Source organism: Lissotriton vulgaris, chromosome 7 (genome assembly GCF_964263255.1).
Source record: "Lissotriton vulgaris chromosome 7, aLisVul1.2, whole genome shotgun sequence".
Classification (NCBI taxonomy): domain Eukaryota; kingdom Metazoa; phylum Chordata; class Amphibia; order Caudata; family Salamandridae; genus Lissotriton; species Lissotriton vulgaris.
Genome location: NC_141695.1, coordinates 491,943,773 through 491,964,504, shown reverse-complemented (window position 1 = coordinate 491,964,504; position 20,732 = coordinate 491,943,773). Strand labels below are relative to the sequence as shown.

Here is a 20,732-nt window from a genome sequence, read left to right as displayed (position 1 = left end):
TACCGGTACCAAACTCCTATTTTAAGTCCATTGAGGCGGAGGTGGGCCACCTCCTGTGGGAAGGTAAGCCGCACCGCATAGCTCTGTGCAAGCTTGTACGGAGCTAGTATGATGGCAGAATTGCCCTGCCCAAAGTTCGAGTATACTATTAGGCCTCTCAGCTCATTGTAATTAATCAATGGCTACACGCCCCACAGGACAACCAGCTTTCCGCATGGACAGGCATATTCTGGGCCCAGATGGAATTCTTAGCGCCCTATACAATAAATCACAAAAAAAAAACATGGTTGGCCCCATGGCGCACACCATACAGATATGGTACACAGAACAACAAGCGCTGGGATGGGAAGGGATTCCACACAGGATTGGCAGGCTTCGTATGAGTAAAGGTTTCACGAGATGGGACCTCATTGGCATTTCCAGGGTTTGACGACCTATGGAACAAGCATTTACAATGCAACGGTCTCGCCTTTGCAAAAGTTAGAGCAATTGGCATTGTAAATGACAACATTTTTATTTAGGTGTTGGTTTTGAAAACAGATAAATAAATGGCATTGTCATTTACAATGCCAATAGCTTAATCTCTCGCAAATGCCAGACCTATTGCATTTGCACCCACACACACACACAGAGCCACACACACACACACAGCCACACACACACACAGAGCCACACACACACACAGCCAGACACGCACACAGCCACACACACACAGTCACACACACACACACTTGAAGCAGGAGCCCCAAACAGCACACGGCGAGAGTCCACATGGCAGCACTTAGACACGCGCACTCTTCCCCCCTGGAGCCCTGTGTGCCCGGCCCTTATACCTCCCATGTGGAGGGAGGGGCCCTGCGCCCTAGGCCAGGCCTGGGAAGGACCCAGTCCCGAGCCACCCTAGCTGCTTGTACCTGCCCACCGTGAGGGCGCTGCCGTTTGGCGCTCGCTGCTGACATCTGCAGTCACCTTGTCACACTTCAGGATCCATGCAGGGCCAACTGCCAGCCCTCATCCTTCCGGGGTTTGTATCTTGAGTACCGTCGCTCTTGGCCATAGGATGCTGGGGGTCAGGGTAGATGTGCACTGACGCAGCTGTGTGCAGTGGTGAGCACTTGATGCTGGTGGTCAGGGCTGAGGTGCACTGAGAGCTGTGTGTAGTTTTGAGCATAGGACAGGGCTGAGGTGAACTGACAGAGCTGTATCCATGGTGAGCACATGATGCTGGTGGTCAGGGTAGATCTGCACTGACGGAGCTGTGTGCAGTGGTGAGCACTGGTCAGGGCTGAGGTGCACTGACGGAGCTGTGTGCAGTGGTGAGCACAGGGCTGATGTGCACTGACGGAGCTCCCCTACACGGACACAGGCCGCTTCAGTACCGAGGGTAGTGGGGAGGGGGAAAGGCAGACTTACATGTTAGAGGCGGCCTCCTGGACGGCGGCGGCTGCCCACATCCCTCACATACATACCACCCTCGTCATCGCTGCTGTAGATCTGGACACTGTCAGTGGTGAATATAGCACCTGCAGCTCTGCCGTTCACTTTCACGCTGCCTACGAGGTGCACATGGACAATAGGTGCAGGTAGCCGGAGACCCTGTGCAGCAACAGCAGGTTTCCGTCCGGGGAGATCTCGAAGGCCCGCAACCAGCCCTCAGACAGGCCGCGGGGCTGGACGGAGCTCAGCCCGCCACCCGTCATGTCGTACTTGCCGCCCGTCGGGGATGAACCGCGCCCGGTGCACGGGAAATCCCTCCAAGTGCAAACTCTGGATCAGGAGGCCGGCGCCTCCATCCACCTGGAAGAGCCCAATATTGCAATCTTGAGAGTATAGCCCAGTATTTCTAAATTGAATGCAAGTATGGACCCATGGATTCATTTCTCCCCTCCACCTTTGTAGGGCAGTACGAAGAGGCCAATCACTGATGGAAACTCACTGAATGTCATTTACAAATTAAGCGAATTTCCAGTTTGACTTTCGGAGATTTACATGTACCCTAGTAAATAAATCGCTGTAAGCGAACCTATGGAGACCCAAACAGTGGAGAGGGCACCTTCTGTTTCCTTACCTCTATTTTAAACTGCTTTTGCCATTCGGTGTGAGGCCACCTACGCCAGTTTATCTCTAGACTTCTGCACACAGTGTTACACTACCTGGTAGTGATGTCGACCTGCCCTGGGGTGCGTGTACTAACCGGTATCTCTTGGACTAAAGAATATGTCTGTCTGTCCGCTTAGATTGCAGTGAAGATTTCCTCCTTCGGGGAAGCTATGATAGTAAGGGAAAGCCCCAGGGCAAATAAAGCCCCAGGGATTTTTCTCACGGTTGATCCTGATAGGAGAATAATGCGAGGGGCACTTCTGCTTATCACTGTGTGTTTATATTAGCTATGGGGGAGCAAGGAGAGGTCATTGTTCACCCGCCCTTCTCCTGCGGCACCGGACCCCACAGTGTGGCTCTGTGCACCACTGATAATCCGCAGATGAACTCGGCCCCGCCTCTTGAAGCGCCCATTCACTTGTACCTTCAGCAGTGATTCTGCAGTCACAGCAGCAGTTACAGGGGAAAAGCACATGTCGGAATAATTACGAGGTCCCATACACACAAAGCATTCACTAACATACTCAGGCACTCTCACACTCGTAGAAAACTGGGAAACACGCCTTATCACAGTAACCCAGATGCACATAAGTGCCGGAAGCACTCCCGAGTGGCATTTAATGTAGTAAGCGCGCACACTAAATGTCAGCAGTACACTTGACGGTAATCCAATCCACTAGTGAACAATCTGCCTTCACCCGGATCACCCCAGCGCACACACGCCTGGCAAGAAGCCAGCCACAGGCCGAAGTCAACAAGCCCCCATGAGAAGTTTGCACAAACTCAAAGAAACAAGCAACACATGGCAAAAGCGGCGACTGTGGTGCTCCGAAAGTGGGGGGAGGAGCGGGGGGGACGAGGGGGGTCGGGAACAAAGACACCTCTTGCCCAAGCGGCGACTGTAGTGATCTGCGAGGGGGGGGCGGGAACAAAGACAAGGACAGCGGGAGGGGGGACGGACAGCGGAAAGGTAGTCAGGATACAACAACCGGGAAAGGGACGAGGTTAACAATGAAGAAAAACATCGGCGTAAAAAAAAAAAAAAAAAGTAAAAGCCCCCAACTTCATGACGGGAAAAAGGGGCAAGGCTAAAAAAAAAAAAACAGGAACGCCCACAAATCTGCTCCGAGAATGATTGCCACATCTCTCTTCCAATGGCTAACCTCCATTTATGGAGCTAGCCAATGGAAGAGAGAGGCGGGTTCAACCCCAGTACTAGGAGACATAAGATCTCCCCTGCGGGACTGCGCAAGCGCAGCCTTCGCAGGCTTCGACCTAAAAAGGGGGAGGTGGTCCCCTTCGCACAGCTGCAGGCAACATACCAGTTGGCAGGACGGAACAGTATCGGTTTATGCAAATACAGCACGCATCGACGAAGGCCATACCTAAGGGAACTGACTTACCCGAGTCCTCCCCACTTGAGGATCCTTTACTGACGGACCAACTAACCAAAAAAGGTATATCATTAACATATCAGAAGCTGGTTAACAACCAGAAAGATCCCACAACTACCCTAAAGGAGAAATGGGAGGCGGAGGTAGGGGAAATGGACGAACAGGACTGGCAGGAGGCACTGGCGTCCCCGCGGGAGGTGGCAACCCCATCCAGATTAAAGCTTGTGCAACTTAAAATACTACACAGATCATACCACACAAGACCCAAACTAAATAAAATAGGGAGGGCGGATACGCCGCTCTACTTGAGGGGTGTGTAGTCTCCAGGGTACCTTCTATCACCATATGGGAATGTCCCTGCATTACTCAATACTGGAGGGCGGTTATGGGCACGCTCTCCCAGGTATCTGGATACGACGTCCCCCCCCCCCACCAAACAACACAGATGCCTGCTTAATATGCGGGAACCCACTGATCTTAACCACGCAGAGCAAACCTGGGCAACCCTGGGTATCACACTTGCGAATGAATATTGCGCGACACTGGGGGGCTCCGTCGATCCCCTCCCACCAGCAGTGGTGTTGCGACCTAGATGGGGCCATGGTTGGGGAAAAGGGGTTCTTTATTAATAGGGGCTGCCTCCGGAAATGGCAGCGTGTTTGGGGAAAGAGGAACACGTTTAGGGGCAACATTTGTGCCCCCCCCCACCCGAGGACTCGGATTGGACTTGAGCGACAAAAAAAACGCCAATGTGTGCATCTGGGGACAATATCTCGGTGTGGGGAGGTTGCAAACTTTTAAGTTGATGTGATGGATTTAAAGATATGCTTTGATACATGTATTATGCATAATGGTATTGCCTTGTGTGTTATGTCAACAACAACTGTACTTGTCATAATAGTGACCGACTTGGCTCGATGTGTACTTTACAATAAAAATGTTTTTTTTTAAAAACTGTGAGAATACCTGCCACCCAAGCCATTCTTATGACTTTAGGGGCCTTGAAAAGTATGAATTGCCACACTTGTAAGAGTTTGATTGTTAGTCTTGTGTTGGCACTGTTACTGGCAGTGCTGGCAAGGACAATGGATGGTGTAAACTACAGTGTTTTCCTTACGATGACCCTGCTGCCACCTATTTATTATTATTATTATTATTATTTTTTACAAATTAAGCACTGGTTTAATTACTACTCCTTCCTGATCTTTTTCTTAACTTGGTCCCTTTTAGTGACTGTTCCATTAGTTGTTTCCTCCATTCTTCTTTGCCTCTCTTATCCCTGGGCTGACATACAGAACCGACAATGATGTTTTTATTGACTGCGGCCCCAGACATTCTTTTCATTATAAAATGTATTTTTTTTTAACTTATCACCACCATTTTAAGAATAGTATGATCTTTTGGAGAAGCTATTTTCCATATACTGGATGCAAGATTCAATTCAGAGTCGGGTATCGATTCACTGGATTCAGGTTTCTACAAAATGAAGATTATGTATCACGGATATTTTTAAATTTCGGGATTGTCGGTAGTTTATTCCTTGGATCCTTGGACTGCCAAAGAAACACTACACAGAATTTGGATAATTAGTTCAGTGGGATTAAAAAAATAAGAGAGCGAAACACCAGTTCAAATGAACAGAAACTATGGTGGGAGGTGCAACGATCAAAGCAGCGTTGATCAATGATTTTTAAGGCAGTTTCCCTAGAATGGTGAGAAAGTGGACAGCAAGTTGCAAGAAATGCAAGGATAGCATACACATATCTAATACCAAACATACGTTTGCATGGATAAATATATCATACACTAAGACATTCAAGATAGTAATAACCTACCAAAAATAACAACTCTTTCATGGTTTTCATCTGAAAACGTAAGAACTCCATCCAACCATTCTAGCTGTTCCTTGCTGAATCCTCCATTATACTGTACAAATTGGTTTTCTAAAAGTCCTAGAACAAAGAAAAAAGATAGGTAACATTAAAAAAGGAAAAAAATCTGAATTATAACTTACAAGTGCAATGGGCAGCAACTGGCAATACAATTGTAATTGCATTAATATAGCGCTTACTACCCCTGACGAGGCAGCAAAGTGCTTTCGGCCAGTAGCACACTACTCTGGAACCCAAAAAGGATTAGTGGTGAATTGGTATAGGGAAATATGAAATTAATTTTAGTAGTGGACATGCGAGTCTGGTAGTTGGATTGAAAATGATAGTGGAGTGATAGAAGAGGGAAGGGCTTGTATTTATACAGCGCTTGCTAACCCTGATGAGCCATCCAAGTGCTTATAGGCGAGTAGCACATTACTCTGGAGCCCAAACAGGATTAGTGGTGAATTGGTATAGCAAAATATGAAAATTTAATTGAGAGGTGGGCATGTGAGTCTGTTAGGTGGACTTAAAAGTGAAAGCGGAGGGATCTGTCTATCTGGCGATCATAGCAGTAGGAGGAGGTTTGGGATGGGTAAGGGCGAAGTGGAGGGGGAAGGGTGTAGAAAGGTTTGTTTGGGATATCTGAATAGAAAAAGAGGTTTGAGATGATGTGAGGAGGGGTAGAGAAGGGGAGAGTATAGAAAGGGTTATTTTGGGGATCGTAGTAGTAGAATGGGGTTTGGGATGATATATTGAGAGAGGTATAGGGTGAGATATAGGGTAGTGCATTGGAAATGCTGAATTAGGAGTAAAGTACTAAATTTAAAGATACAAAAGTACATGGAAGGTATATATGTATAAGGAAGGTAATATATCTAGATATGTGTTGTATTTAATAGACTCTGATTTTCAAGTGTTGATGTACTTTAAGCTAATTTATTTGTTTTTATATATATATATATATATATTACCTACTGGCTATCGCCAGTAGGTATATATAGTTAGAATTTTTTCTCTATGGGACTTTTGAAAATTCTATGTCTAATAACTTTGGCGTTTGTGGACGGAATCGGCTGAAATTTTCAGGAAAATGGCACATTTTGATTCTGAGCAGCCCCTGAAAATTTAGGGGAGTTTCGTCAAGGGGGGGCTGAGAAAAAAGGGGGGTCCCAAAACGCGTTTTTCCCATTCATTTTTCCATAGGGCGGTTGGACTCACTTTTAGCTCGAACGGCTGAATGGATTTGCACGAAACTTGGCAAAATTGTAGGGACTGTTAGCCCGATGTGCCTTTGCTAGGTCTCAATATATGTGCTCCAGTAGTTTTTGAGAAATTAACGTTCAAACCAAGATATATATCTGTAACAGCGCTCTGGGCAGCGATCCGGTCCGCTTACTTTTCGCTTATCGGAACTTTGCGCGCAGAAAGCTGATTGGCTCTCCGGTGTCTGTCAACATTCTAAACAGTCCGGAGCGGACGCCATCTTGTCTCTCGGTAGGATCGAGAGAGAAGAAGAGGTGGAAAACGAAAGGGGAATTTAATGAAAGGGGGCAAGGTATCCCCCTCTTGACCCCCTAGGAATGTTGTTGGCGTTATTAAAGCGTCCCGTGGGGAAAATAAAAAAAAAAATGATTTTTCACGGTAGAAGCGCGGCCGCGAACTGGTAGCGAAACGGGAATTCGCCATTTTGTGCTTCGTTAATTAAATTACTAGTTATAAGTGGGTGCGGGAGACGTATCCTAATCCCCTATGTTTCCTGAGGGTGGCTGAGGAGGCTGATATATGTTGATACATCTCTTCCAGCGGCTGTGCGTGAGCTTTTTTTTTTTTTTGCTGCGTGACAGTCCGGAGCGGCCGCCATCTTGTCTCTCGGTAGGATCGAGAGAGAAGAAAAGGTGAAAAACTAAGGGGGAATTTAATGAAAGGGGGCAAGGTATCCCCCTCTTGACCCCCTAGGAATGTTGTTGGGGTTATTAAAGGGTCCCGTGGGGAAAAAAAAAAAAAAAAGATTTTTCACGGTAGAAGCGCTTCACGGGCCGCGAACTGGGCCGCAAACTGGTAGCGAAACGGGAATTCGCCATTTTGTGCTTCGTTAATTAAAGTACTAGGTATAAGGGGGTGCGGGAGACGTATCCTAATCCCCTATGTTTCCTGAGGGTGGCTGAGGAGGCTGATATATGTTGATACATCTCTTCCAGCGGCTGCGCCATCTTGCCTTTTTTCGAATGCCACAATTTTGTCGTGCACGGCAGCCATTTTAGATGCCAGGCTCGGTAGGATCGAGAGAGAAGAAAAGGTGAAAAACTATGGGGGAATTTAATGAAAGGGGGCAAGGTATCCCCCTCTTGACCCCCTAGGAATGTTGTTGGGGTTATTAAAGGGTCCCGTGGGGAAAATAAAAAAAAAATGATTTTTCACGGTAGAAGCGCTTCACGGGCCGCGAACTGGGCCGCAAACTGGTAGCGAAACGGGAATTCGCCATTTTGTGCTTCGTTAATTAAAGTACTAGGTATAAGGGGGTGCGGGAGACGTATCCTAATCCCCTATGTTTCCTGAGGGTGGCTGAGGAGGCTGATATATGTTGATACATCTCTTCCAGCGGCTGCGCCATCTTGCCTTTTTTCGAATGCCACAATTTTGTCGTGCACGGCAGCCATTTTAGATGCCAGGCTGGTCCCAGGCTATCACCTAACCCTGCGGATGTAGTTTATGGCCCCAGCTGTAGAGAATTCAGACATGCCAATCCTCCTGATTCAGGCGTGTGAGTACTGATTTCAGTGCTAGTCTCCCGCCTCCCGATTTCTGCAAGCAAAAACCCGGGGGCATATTACGAACAACTAGCGATAATTTTTGTCTCTAACTTGTTTAGAGACAAAAATTATCGCCGCACATCGGCGATTTTTATCGCAGATAAACCTTGCTATTATCGCAGAAAAGTCAGCGATATTCATGTATTATCGAGCAAATGCTCTTAGCCATGTTATCCACCTCCCATTGGATAACATGGCTAAGAACTGCTCAGGGCAGGTGAAAAGTCAGCGATATTCATGTATTATCGATCTAATGCTCTTAGCCATGTTATCCACCTCCCATTGGATAACATGGCTAAGAACTGCTCAGGGCAGGTGTTAGATTTTGGAGATATTCGCGCTTAGCGCGAATATCTCCAAAAGTTGGTAATAGAAGGTAGCGATGTTAGGGACTGTTTCAAGTCGCTAACATCTTGGCACGCCACTTTGCATGTCATTAGTGATAAGTATCACTGACATGCAAAGCGGGGCCCAAGATGGTCGCTATCTCCTTTTAGCTGTCACTAACTGGTGTTAGCGACAGCTTGGTAATAGGGAAATAATTTTATCTCCGCTTTCATGGCTTTTAAAGCCAAAAAAGCGGAGATAAACCCCCTTGATAATATGCCCCACGATTCCTTGGGGGTTTCAGCTGACAGGGCTTGGTATTGTGTTACATGGTAATTTTTCCATGAAACGTCAGAGGGTCGATGCAGGGGTTCTAGAAGAGGTGATAAACCATTTAAGCCTCATGAACAAGCGCATGGTCTTTTAAAGATTTGTGAAGTACTCGGGGCGGCGGTGTGTGTGTGCCCTCTTTCAGGAGCGGGCGGGGGGGCACTGCCAGCAAGTTGCCAGGTCAGGTAGTGTTCAACACGTGCATCACCCTTTCTCTGCCTGCTATTGCGCTCCATGCTTCGGAAAGGTAAGAAAAAGAACGTGCATTTGAGTTTGAAATGTCCGATCCTGCAGCAGCACACTTCCAAAGCCCACACATGACAATAACCCGATTCAAGGCCCCATTCACCCGTTTTTAAAAAAATAGATAACACTCCAACAAAGTAAGGTTATAAAACTTTATTAACAACTAACTTTAACGAACGGAACAAAAACTAAAAACATTTAAACATTTCTCAACACAAAAAGCAACAATGGTTAGAAGCTGTCTTTTGTGCGAATAGTCCCAAGGCAGCACAACGTGCAGAGTTCTGGACGGCACCCAGGTGATGTCGCCTGGGTGCCGCACTGGTTTAGGGATCCTACAATCCTGCTCCGAAAATTGGCGTGGGGCGTCCCGGGTGGGGTGGGGGGAAGCCTCGTCAGTAGCGGTCTGTTGTGCGAATAGTCCCAAGGCAGCACAACGTGCAGAGTTCTGGACGGCACCCAGGTGATGTCGCCTGGGTGCCGCACTGGTTTAGGGATCCTACAATGCAGCACAGAAAAACAGCGTGGGGCGTCCCGGGTGGTGCGGGGGGAGGCCTCGTCAGTAGCGGTCTGTGTCCAGTGTCACATGGCTGACACAACATGTACGACAGGCACCCAGGTGATGTCCAGTAAACTGCCGCACTGGTTTTGGTATCCTACAATGCTGCTCCGAAAATTGGCGTGCGGCGGCCCCGGGGGGGGGGCGTGGGGGAGCCGGCGTGAACGGGCCTCCCCAGGTGGCGGCCATCTAGCTGAGTTGCGCTCGCTCTTGCGGCCACAGCGTCTCGCTCACCATGTTGTTGAGTTGCTCCCACTCTTGCAGTGCAGCGATAGGCGGCTGCCACATGGCTCTTAAAATGGCGGACGGCTCCTCGGTTTTGGGCCTGGTCCACTGAAATGGCCCTGGGACACCTTGGAACTCGGACGCTTGCCTGCTAGGGCTTGGGCTCCATTCTCGAAAAGCGTCCCCTCAGCCGTGAAGATTCTACAAAAGTCTTGGGGGCCCCCGACTCCCGCAGGCTTCCGGTGGGGAGCGGCTGCCATGATTGCTCGCGGAATGACCACGACGGAGCCACGAGATGGTGGTGCTCTCATGCTGACGCCAGCTTCAGTCTGAATGATCCAGAAACAAGGTGGGGCTTTCATCGTTTGGGAAAAAAAAATGTTCTAAACCAATGAAAAGTGTTATTTTTAGGTCATATGACCAAGCCTTCCATCTTTAGGAAACCAAAAGTAAAATGAACCAATGAAAAGTTTTATAAACAAGTCACATGACCTGTTATGCGGCATAGGGCTACAAAAAGCGTAGAAAATCCGTTGGCACGTGAGGCGGCGTCAGTAGCGGACCGATGTGCGAATAGGCCGAAGGCAGCACAACGCGCCGAGATCCGGATGGCACCGAGGTGGTGTCCAGCAAATTGCCGCACTGGTGTGGCCATCCTACAATGCTGCGCCGAAAGACGGCGTGTCCAGCTGAGTTGCGGTCACTGTTGCGGTACAGTGACTCGAACGCGCCGAGATCCGGATGGCACCGAGGTGGTGTCCAGCAAATTGCCGCACTGGTGTGGCCATCCTACAATGCTGCGCCGAAAGACGGCGTGTCCAGCTGAATTGCGGTCACTGTTGCGGTACAGTGACTCGAACGCGCCGAGATCCGGATGGCACCGAGGTGGTGTCCAGCAAATTGCCGCACTGGTGTGGCCATCCTACAATGCTGCGCCGAAAGACGGCGTGTCCAGCTGAATTGCGGTCACTGTTGCGGTACAGTGACTCGAACGCGCCGAGATCCGGATGGCACCGAGGTGGTGTCCAGCAAATTGCCGCACTGGTGTGGCCATCCTACAATGCTGCGCCGAAAGACGGCGTGTCCAGCTGAGTTGCGGTCACTGTTGCGGTACAGTGAGTCGAACGCGCCGAGATCTGGATGGCCCCGATGTTGTGTCCAGCAAGTTGCCGCACTGGTGTGGCCATCCTACAATGCTGCGCCGAAAGTCGGCGTGGGGTGCCCCGTTGGCTTATGAGGTGATGTCAGTAGTGGACCGATGTGTGAATAGGTCGGAACCAGCACAAGGCACCAAGATCCGAATGGCAAGTCCTGGATGTTGAGTGCCTCAGTTGAGAGTTCTGAGCAGTGCTTGTAAGACTATCTGAAGTTTATTATAAGAATCAGAGTAAGTTGAAGACTGTCTGAAGCTTATTTGCACCTGCTGCAGCTTCACTAGGTCCGGCGGAACTTTTTTCCTTTTCCTTTCTGCTTCTTTTCCTACAATGCGTTTCATCTGAAGACACGACCAGGTCCCTGAATGTGTGCAGGGGGACGCTATTGATTGAATGAAAATGGCGGCTTGACACAAAGCTGACTCAAGCGTTACTGTTGGTGCTATACAGACAAAAATTGGTTTTCAGTTTGTACATTCTTCAGGTTTTTTTTTCCATCCAAGTCTGATTGAGAGTTTGTAGAAAAATGGCTTCAGATTTTCCACATACTACTCTTCAACATTCTTCCTAAATGTAACAATGTGAAACTCACTAGGAGAACGGCTGTTTCTGTTTCCTTTCAAAATGCTGCCACCAATATTTTCTGAATGGAAGACACCATCTTGTAGCATAAAGGGCCGAAAGGGGTTCTGGTCTGGCCGATGGTTGGTGGAGACATTTTGACTATATCTTGGACCTGCCCGGCCTCGCCCAAAATGGCGCCGGTATAAATGGGACTCGTAACTCCTTGCCCGCAAATGTATATCTAGAAAATGTTATTGTAAGTGGCCCTGTCGTATTTTAATTACAAAATGTACGTCCACCGATTCCGCAACTGTTAGACACCTTTGTTCTTGTCACCTAATGGCCCGCTCGTTACGTTCTTCTAAAATGTAAATGTCTCCTCATCATATACGATTTCAGTTTGCTCCGTGGCCGGCCCACGTGGTTATAGGCCCGTATTTGTATACTGACATTTTCACAATAAAGGTTTTTAAAACAAAACACGGTAGTAGTATTTACATTTGTAAAGTTTTTACTTTTAGTGAGTGTTTTCGAATCAGTAAAAGGCAAGTGAAATAAAGCAGTCCAATTACACGACGGATAAAAGGTATAATATGTAGGAACGCAGTAAAGATAAATGGTCAAGGGCAGTTGTGTTTTTCATGTCTGCAACATAAAGTGATCGATATGAATCTGATAATCAGGCGTATCGGCGACTAAGACAGCAGGCCGAATCTCTTTTACTCAACGGCTCCGTCATGGAAGGAAGAAACGCCCTTTTTCTCGAAAAAGGAATATATTTTACTTGCAAGACAGTTGTAAATTTTCCGGGAAAGTACATTAGCCTGGAATATTATAACATGTGTTTGAAAAAAAAATATTGTTCGAAAATAATAAAAAGCGTAATTTTTAGGTCATATGACCAAGCTTTTCATCATTAAATTAACAAAAGTAAAATGAACCAATGAAAAGTTTTATTAACAAGTCACATGACCTGTTATGCTTTCGTTACGCGCTGCGCGCCGCGCCTCGGATCACTTCCGGGTGCGCTAACGCGGCGTGTCATAAAACGCATTACGCGACAACGTAGGTCAACAATATAGTCTAAATGTCTCCACCAACCAGCGTTCAGAACACAACCCCTTTCAGCAGTCCAAAAAGTTCTGTTAAATGACAACAGAGGGGACAGGCAACAAGAACCATCAGTCAAAGAGGGGAGGGCAAGTTCTTCTCTTCCGGGTCATGTTGGGGCGCTACCGGAACTGATCGAATTGGTAGTCTATAGTGTTTCTGGATGTTTCAGACTAAAGCTGGCGTCAGCATGAGACCACTACCATCTCGTAGCTCCGTCGTGGCCATTCCACGAGCAATCATGGCAGCCGCTCCCCACCAGAAGCCTGCGGGAGTCGGAGGCCCCCAAGACTTTTGTAGAATCTTCACGGCTGAGGGGACGCTTTTCGAGAATGGGACCCAAGCCCTAGCAGACAAGCGTCCGAGTTCCAAGGTGTCCCAGGGCCATTTTAGTGGACCAGGCCCAAAACCGAAGAGCCGGCCGCCATTTTGAGAGTCCTGTGGCAGCCGCCTATCGCTGCAGCGCAAGAGCGGGAGCAACTCAACTACATGGTGAGCGAGACGCTGTAGTCGCAAGAGCGGGCGGTAAACAGCTGAATGGCGGAAGAGGCACAGTGTAGCAAAAGCGGGCGGAATGGCAACTAAAACGATAAAGGGGCGCCCCACTACAGCTTGTCTTCAGGTCAAACGGATAGTGGGACAAGGTCCTGAATTGAAGAGTCATCAAAAGGCAAAAAGTTCCGCCGGACCCCGGGAGCCGGCCGCCTATGTCGGGGGCGATCTCAGGCTACACCAGTGCTATAAGACTTGGGGAGGGTGTCGGAGCCAAGCGTCTTCTCCGAGTCCATGGCCATCACACCGCCCCTCAGGGGCCTCCGTCAAGCTGTTTAGGAAGGTAACATATCACATTGTTTTCTAATGCAGTCAGGTCCACAAACGACACTCACTTACTTTGAGAATAGTGAAGCTGCAGTAGGTGGAAATAAGCTTCAGACAGTGTTACAAGCACTGCTCAGAACTCTTAACTATGGCACCCAACATCCAGAACTTATGCTATTTGAGAATGGTAGTGACATCGAAGCATCTCAGGGACCAAAACCATTAACGTACTTTCACGTATGAAAATCTTACTTGGGGAGGGGGCAGGAGCGAAGCGCCCCCTCCCAGTCAGCGCCACCACACCGTATGTTGAAAATCTGAAGCCATCGTTCTACAAAGTCAACCAAACTTGGATTGAAAAATCTAGAAAAATGTACAAACTGAAAACCAGTTTTGGTCTGCATAGCATCAGTAGCAACGCTTGAGTCAGCTTTGTGTCAAGCCGCCATTTTGATTCAACAAAGCACAGGCATTGAAAAAGGCTGAAATTCAGAACTCTAAACTATGGCACCCAACATCCAGGAGCTTGCCATCCGGATCTTGGAGCCTTGTGCTGTTTTCGATCTATTCACACATCGGTCCACTACTGACATCATCTTATAAACCAACGTTATGTAAATAGTTTTTTAATAAAATGTTTTACCCTGTTTCTTTGCTGGTGTGTTGTCTATATTTTTAATATCAGTGATGTCACTGACCATGTCATGAATGATGTAATATGTGACATCATCAGCAGTGGATTGCGGGTGCGCGATATATAGTTAGCGCTTCTAACTATATATGGAATTTCAATGGTTTTATGCGAGTAAAATAAGGTTTTGTAAATGCTAATTCCTAACTATATATGGCCTAAAACCAATGGTTTTTTCATTGAATATATATATATATATATATATATATATATATATATATATATAATTCATTAGTAGAGCAATTGTACATAAAGTTATGATAAAAATTTACTTAATTATGAAGTGCCTATATGCATGTTAAACATACAATAATATAACCATAAGTAATATGAACATTTGTTAAGCAGAACTAATATATATTTATATACATAATTACTGGACACATTAAAAAAAAAGGAATACACATATCTAGGTACACATATATAATCCAAATAAATGCTTATATACACAGGGATATGCTGTATATTTATGTTTGAGTATGGTGGTTATGTGGGGAAGAGCAAACTTCTGAGTAGTCTGCTAAAGATAAGGTAACTACCTTATCTTTAGAAGATACATGGATCTTATGTTTGGGGGTGAAGAGTTGCATAGTTAGGCTGCTTCACCAGAGAAGGATGTGCCATGTTGTAGTATGAAAATCCATACGCAGACAAGTTGTATGTTCCAAGTAGTTCCTTTATTAAATTTCAATTATAGATGTAGAAAGATGATAGTAAATAAGATCGAAGTAAGATAGTAGTGTAGCCCCACCAGGAGCAGACTCCCTGTCTTCTCAGCCTCTCATCTTCAACTGCCACTCTCACAAAGACTACACACCAACATTCAGTAACATCATACAACATACTCCAGTCATTCAGGCTGAACAGAAGGGAGAGTATTGGTGTAAAGAAAGAAGAGAAAAAAATAACCTTACAACATGCCACCTATGGTTTTTTCCCTTGCATGATGGGATTTTGTGGCGAGGTGCCAATCTAGAGCGTATGTTCCTTTGCTGAATGTATCTAGTGATTTTATTCCTGAAGAAGAGTGGCCCTGTTCTATGTATCGCTTTGTAGGTGATGCAAAGTAGCTTGTATGTGGCTCTTAAGGCAACCGGTAAGCAATACAGGGCCTTCAAGGCAGGGGAGATGTGGGCTTGGGGTTTTATATGTTAGAGTAGTCTGGTAGCAGTGTTCTGAATCGACTGAAGTCTTTTTTTGGTTGTTATATATGATCCGTGGTAGAAGCTATTGGCTTAATCAAGTTTACACAGAATAAGAGACAGTAGCCTTGAACTCTTGTTGGAATCCCAGGTGGGGGATGATGCGTAGCAGGGTTTTTATAGTATGTTATACATCCAAAGATCCAAACAAATTATATATATTAATGGGGTATAAAACTGTAAACTGACCGAGACTGCGTAGATGTTTCAAAACAATAATTGCCCTCAAGAGCTTTATGCTGTCAAGCATTTCCAGCAGCTACATGAACAAATATATAAAACAGATTTTACTTCATGATTTACTGTACAGAAACACAAGCGGCTTACCAGTTTAATCAACAGAAACACAAACTACAACTAAAACACTGTCCAGGAACAGAAGAGGACATTATATATTCTATAAGCTACTGTACACAAAATAAAGGCCTGAACAGAGAAGTTGGCTTCCTGCCCACTACATTCAACCTTGAAATTGCCTAAATCACGACACCAATAACAGGATATAATCATGGTATATGGGTGACTTATACAACTATCCCAATACAACCTGTAGCACACCACCTCATATGATGCTCAAAACTTCACACCAGTACATATTTCCAAGCACATGAAAAGGTGATGATTTATAGGTTGGGTACTCTACATAGCTGCAAACCTGGTTTCTCCTGAGACACACCTGGATATTACTTTAAGGCAACAGGAAGTGTGAATTCTCCTGTAATGTTATGGTTCTGATAGAAATAGTCCTTGAGCGAACCAGGGGAGACGCAACCCCCCTCCCCGCCGCTCGGGTCTAAAGCATCAGGAATAACAGATGTTCCCTTAAAGAAGGAAAAAAAACATATATGAGGACTTAGTGGTAGTGCAGCTCCTGGATCACGGCTGTGTGTCGGGCAGCTGAAGCGGCATTGGTGACAGTGGTGCTCACTTGCGTGCTGTCGCCTCGCTGTATACGGCGGCTCACATTACTCAGCTTTGGTCTGGGAAGGAGAAAGGGACAGCAGGACCGGGTGCTCATGGCCAGGATTCGCACCAGCAGAGGGATGCCTCCAAAGGTGAAATGCTCTGCGCGAGTGCAGAATAATGATACCAATACTACTGCTATGATACCAGTATCCTCTAATGGAAACACCATATCCTCACATCGCTCCAAGGCAGGAAAGCTAGGAGCTAATACCAACGCTACTAATGCCATGAATCCCAAAATATTTTTGAAGGGAAAGCAGAGCCTGGATGCTCCACAAAAGGGAGAAGAAACACCAGGGCCAGATGGCCTCTCTGCCGGTTTTTATAAGACATTTTGACCTCTGTTAACGCCGATCCTGACCAGGCTATTTAATTCCTTCCAAGGGCCTGGTTCAATTCCCCCTGACATGCTCGCGGCCGACATCATAGTATTGCCTAAGCCGGGCAAGGACGCTACTCAATGTGCCGCCTACAGGCCCATATCCTTGCTCAATCTCTGTGAGAAGTTGGCCTGGTATATGATGTCCACTATTCTAGTGGGCACCTTGCACTAGTCCAAACAACCCTTATGGCGATGGTTGTAAAGTCAACCTTATAGACCAGCTATCCTAGTGGTAGCAGGGACAAAGCAGTCTAAGGCTAAAACTTCAGAGAGCATGTGAAGCCAGCTGTTTTACCAATAATAATCCCTTGAATATCAAATGAAAGGGCACCACACAAGGTATATATAAAATATATATGTATTTATTACTAACACAACCCCTCTGCACTCTTTATGAGATCAGAGTTCGAGATACAGCACTAGTTACTCAATAAGCATACTATAAGTTGCACAAATACAATTCTGCCCTAGGGGCCTCACGAACTATATACTAAGTAAGTGGTATAAGAACCACTTCAGGAAAGGTGAGTAGGCCTAGGGCCTTTGAAATCGCTGGGGCTACACTGAACAACCAAGGGACTGGAAGTAGGAGGCCCACGGGAAGCGTGTACAGATCTTAAACACACACGCGGGTTACCATAGAGTTTCAATGGGAACGTAAAAGTCACAAAGTAATCGATTTCGGACACTTCCGGATGGACTACGGGAAAACCCTGTTAAACTAGGACACTTGGAAAGTTATTACCCAAGGGAGCACTGGAGTACTCGAGTTACCTCACCCAGGGAAGCCGGGTGTATAGGTGTTCTTCCGTGTCGGGTTTCGTCTCTGTTTCCTATAGAGAGCTGCAAGAAAGTGCTGCAGGCGACCAGGAGAAAAGTGTCCGGGTGGATCCAAAGGTGGATCAGAGCAGTGAAGAACCTGAAAGCAGAGGGGACAGAGTCTGGGTCACTAGTCAGTGACCAGGAAGGAACCAGGAAGGAACCAGGCGATGTCGAGATGAAGGTTGTCTCTGCAGCCACGAGGACCAGGAGGCGTTGACGATGACCAGGAGCTGAAGTCGAGCTGTCCCACGACGGATCTACCTGTTGGCGGTGTCGGTATCCGGATTGGACCCAACAAACCTTGGCAAATGCAATCCACGCAGGATGGGAAGATTGGCTTCAGTTCAGACCAGCAAGGTCTGGGGAGCTTCTCCTTCGCAGGGAAGCTGGAGCAAGCCCGGAGCAACCAGGCAAGCGGTGTAGTTTCACAAGGATGTCTTCAGAGGGGACACTAGCCAACGGGCCAGCGACCGCGAAGACGCGTTGAGCTGAAATGCAGGCGCAGGCCCCACGCGGCACTGGTGGAGTGTGGAGGGGTGTGCTTTGGTGAAAATGCTGCTCGGGTCTGGAGCTTCTCAAACCCCAATGCACAACTTCGAGGGTACCTCAGGAGCTACACAGGTAGCAAAAAGCAGGTAGTGGAGGATGTCCGGTCCCACGTCTCTCGTGTCCGCCACGGGTCTCAGCTTTGCTGTGGATGTGGGTCGGAGTCAGAGAAATCTGGAAGTCCAGTTCCTGCGCCGCTAAGTCTTCGGGTTCCGGCGGGAGCGTCGACAAAGCACACCGGCACGTTACTGATGGTGCCTGTTTGCACAGGGGGGGTCACTCCTTGACCACAAAAGGAGATGTCTTCAGTCTTCCAGTCGAAATGGAACGTCGAAGGTCCAAGAGTTCGTTTCAGAGTCTCTTTCCAGGATAATCTAATGTCTCTAGACACAGCTCCTAACTTTATACCAAACTAAGGGGCTGGATTACCTGCTAGGTCCCTCCTATGGGTGGAACCTGAGAAGGGAGTGGTTACACCCTTTTCTCTTTGTCCAGTTTCGCGCCAGAACTGGGGCTGGAGTGCCCCAGCAACTGGTTTGAACCGGGCTATGCATGGAGCACCTTGAGTTCCCCAGGCAGTGTCTCGAAAAGCATCTTTCCATTGAACCCACCCTGCCCCAATCCACTACAGGCTGTCTGGGAAGGTGTTAGCACCTCCTTCGACAGGAAACCTATTGCCCAGGACTTCCCTGCCGGAGTTTCGTCCAGCAGCAGGAGGTCAGACTCGTGTCTGTGGCAGCAGCATCCATTTTGTGATGCTGAGGCTCTGTTTAACTTTAACCGGGTAAAGCAGTAACTACATATCTTCTCCCTCTAGAAGGGTGGAATGGTACCCCCGCCGCCAGGACCAAAGCCTAACCAAAGTTAGCATTAACTGCGAGGATTATAATGCACTTAAGAGTATATGGTATGGCTAGATCATAGAACAGCTATAAGGACATAGTTCCGAAAGCTGCAGACAGGCTCAGCTCATGCTAGAGCACCATCTCACATACAACCAAGCACTCTGCCTTCAGGATTGTCAAGGCCTGCCATAGAAGTGCGTTATAGGTATATATGTGTCTATATATAAGGGTAGATATAGGGATACTATATCTAAGCAAGGGGTGATTACACCACCTTGCCCAAGCTGAGTGATCAGCATGTGGTGTCAGTTTGGATGGCCAGCCAGGGGTGGCATAATTCATGTTGCAGCCCCTGGTAGGCCTTGGATGCACCTATGCCCTGGGTACCTATGGTACACTATACAGGAGCTCACAAGGTGACCCAATACCCAATTGGATACGTACCTAAATTACATGGAGTCCATTTTACAGTGAGAGCAGATAGCCTGGGGCCCTGAATAGCAGGATCCCAGGTCAACTAAGTAAAAAAAACAGCTAAACACTAGGCAAAAAGTTGGGGTAACCATATAGTCAGATATCCACCTTCCTACAATCTCCACCTCAAGCTTTTCACCGGGATTCTGGCTGCGAGACTGGGCCCGTGTTTACCGGGCATCATAGAGCCTGATCAAGGGGGCGTGGCCAAGTACGCGATGTGAGAAGACGTGCCCGGGCTGAGCTCCGAGCGAAGCTCCCCTACCACGGGCCATTTCTCCTCCATTTCCGACACCACCGGGCCCAAACTCGAACCGAGTGCACCCGGGGGCCCGATCCACCACCACAGAAATTTCCAGGCGGATCGGAGTACCAGCTCTTCCGACCGACGACAGCTGCGGCAGCTACCCGCCCAGAGCTCACTTCCGGACGGCGGCCCCTCCTACCTGAGACCGGGGATCTGACCCAGCGAGGTAGGCCGCGACACGTGGAACTCCACAGCACGAACGAGTGGGGGAAAGAGGTCGCGCAACGACAACGGGTGCCCCCCAGCGCCCCATCTACGCAGGGGCCCTAGACACGAATGGAAGGCATAGCACCCCGGCTCGCAATGAGCTGTGAATCCACACACCCTGCCAACTGACACTAAGGGCGCCCTGTCAAACCCGGGGAACACCAGAAGGAGATCGCGCTCGATCATTTAGGGGCCCGCACAGACAGCGTTACCCCTGACTCCCGGCAGACAACAACGGGAGCTGACCCGCTCGGTCCCTTGGGCCCCCACACTAGCCCACCGCCCTGCGACGGGCCCAGCAAGGGGGAAGAGGCAGCGCCGCAACACCCGATCCCCCAACGTACTCACTGCTCAAGGATCCCAGTAGCTGCAAACAAGCACGCCATACTGGCCCGCGGCGCACTGTGCCACTGACCCGCCTTACCTGCCGGCACTGGGGACATCCCGCCAAACTTGACGGACACCGGTAGACGATCGGGCTCAATTGTTTGGAGACCCGCACTGACAGCATCGCCCCTGGGTCTGAACGAACGACAACGGAGGCTGTGTGGCCCTATCCCCTGGACACCTGTCCCTGCCCACCGTACGGAAATAGACACTGGTCAACACCAGACCCGTCTAACACCGGGGAGCCCGGCCCGCACAACACGCAAACTGCAGACACGCTGGGGCGGCGCATCTGACAGCCAGCCTTACATCAGGAGGGTCGACCAGGCCCAAGCGGGCAAGGAACCAGAGCGACCCCGCGCTCTCCACCTCGGCTAACCCTGTACTGAAC

At 48.2% G+C, this 20,732-nt stretch overlaps 1 protein-coding gene across 3 annotated transcripts in view; it reads right to left on the bottom strand.

The window, feature by feature from the left end:
• The window catches only part of LOC147701938 (manganese-dependent ADP-ribose/CDP-alcohol diphosphatase-like), a 248,793-nt gene that overhangs the window by 35,833 nt on the left and 192,228 nt on the right, over window positions 1-20,732 (bottom strand). For all 3 annotated transcript variants that reach the window (XM_086930564.1, XM_086930565.1, XM_086930566.1), the window contains one exon: window positions 5,330-5,446. In XM_086930564.1, coding sequence (XP_086786690.1) covers window positions 5,330-5,446 — 117 coding nt within the window. The remainder of the gene's footprint in view (window positions 1-5,329; window positions 5,447-20,732) is intronic.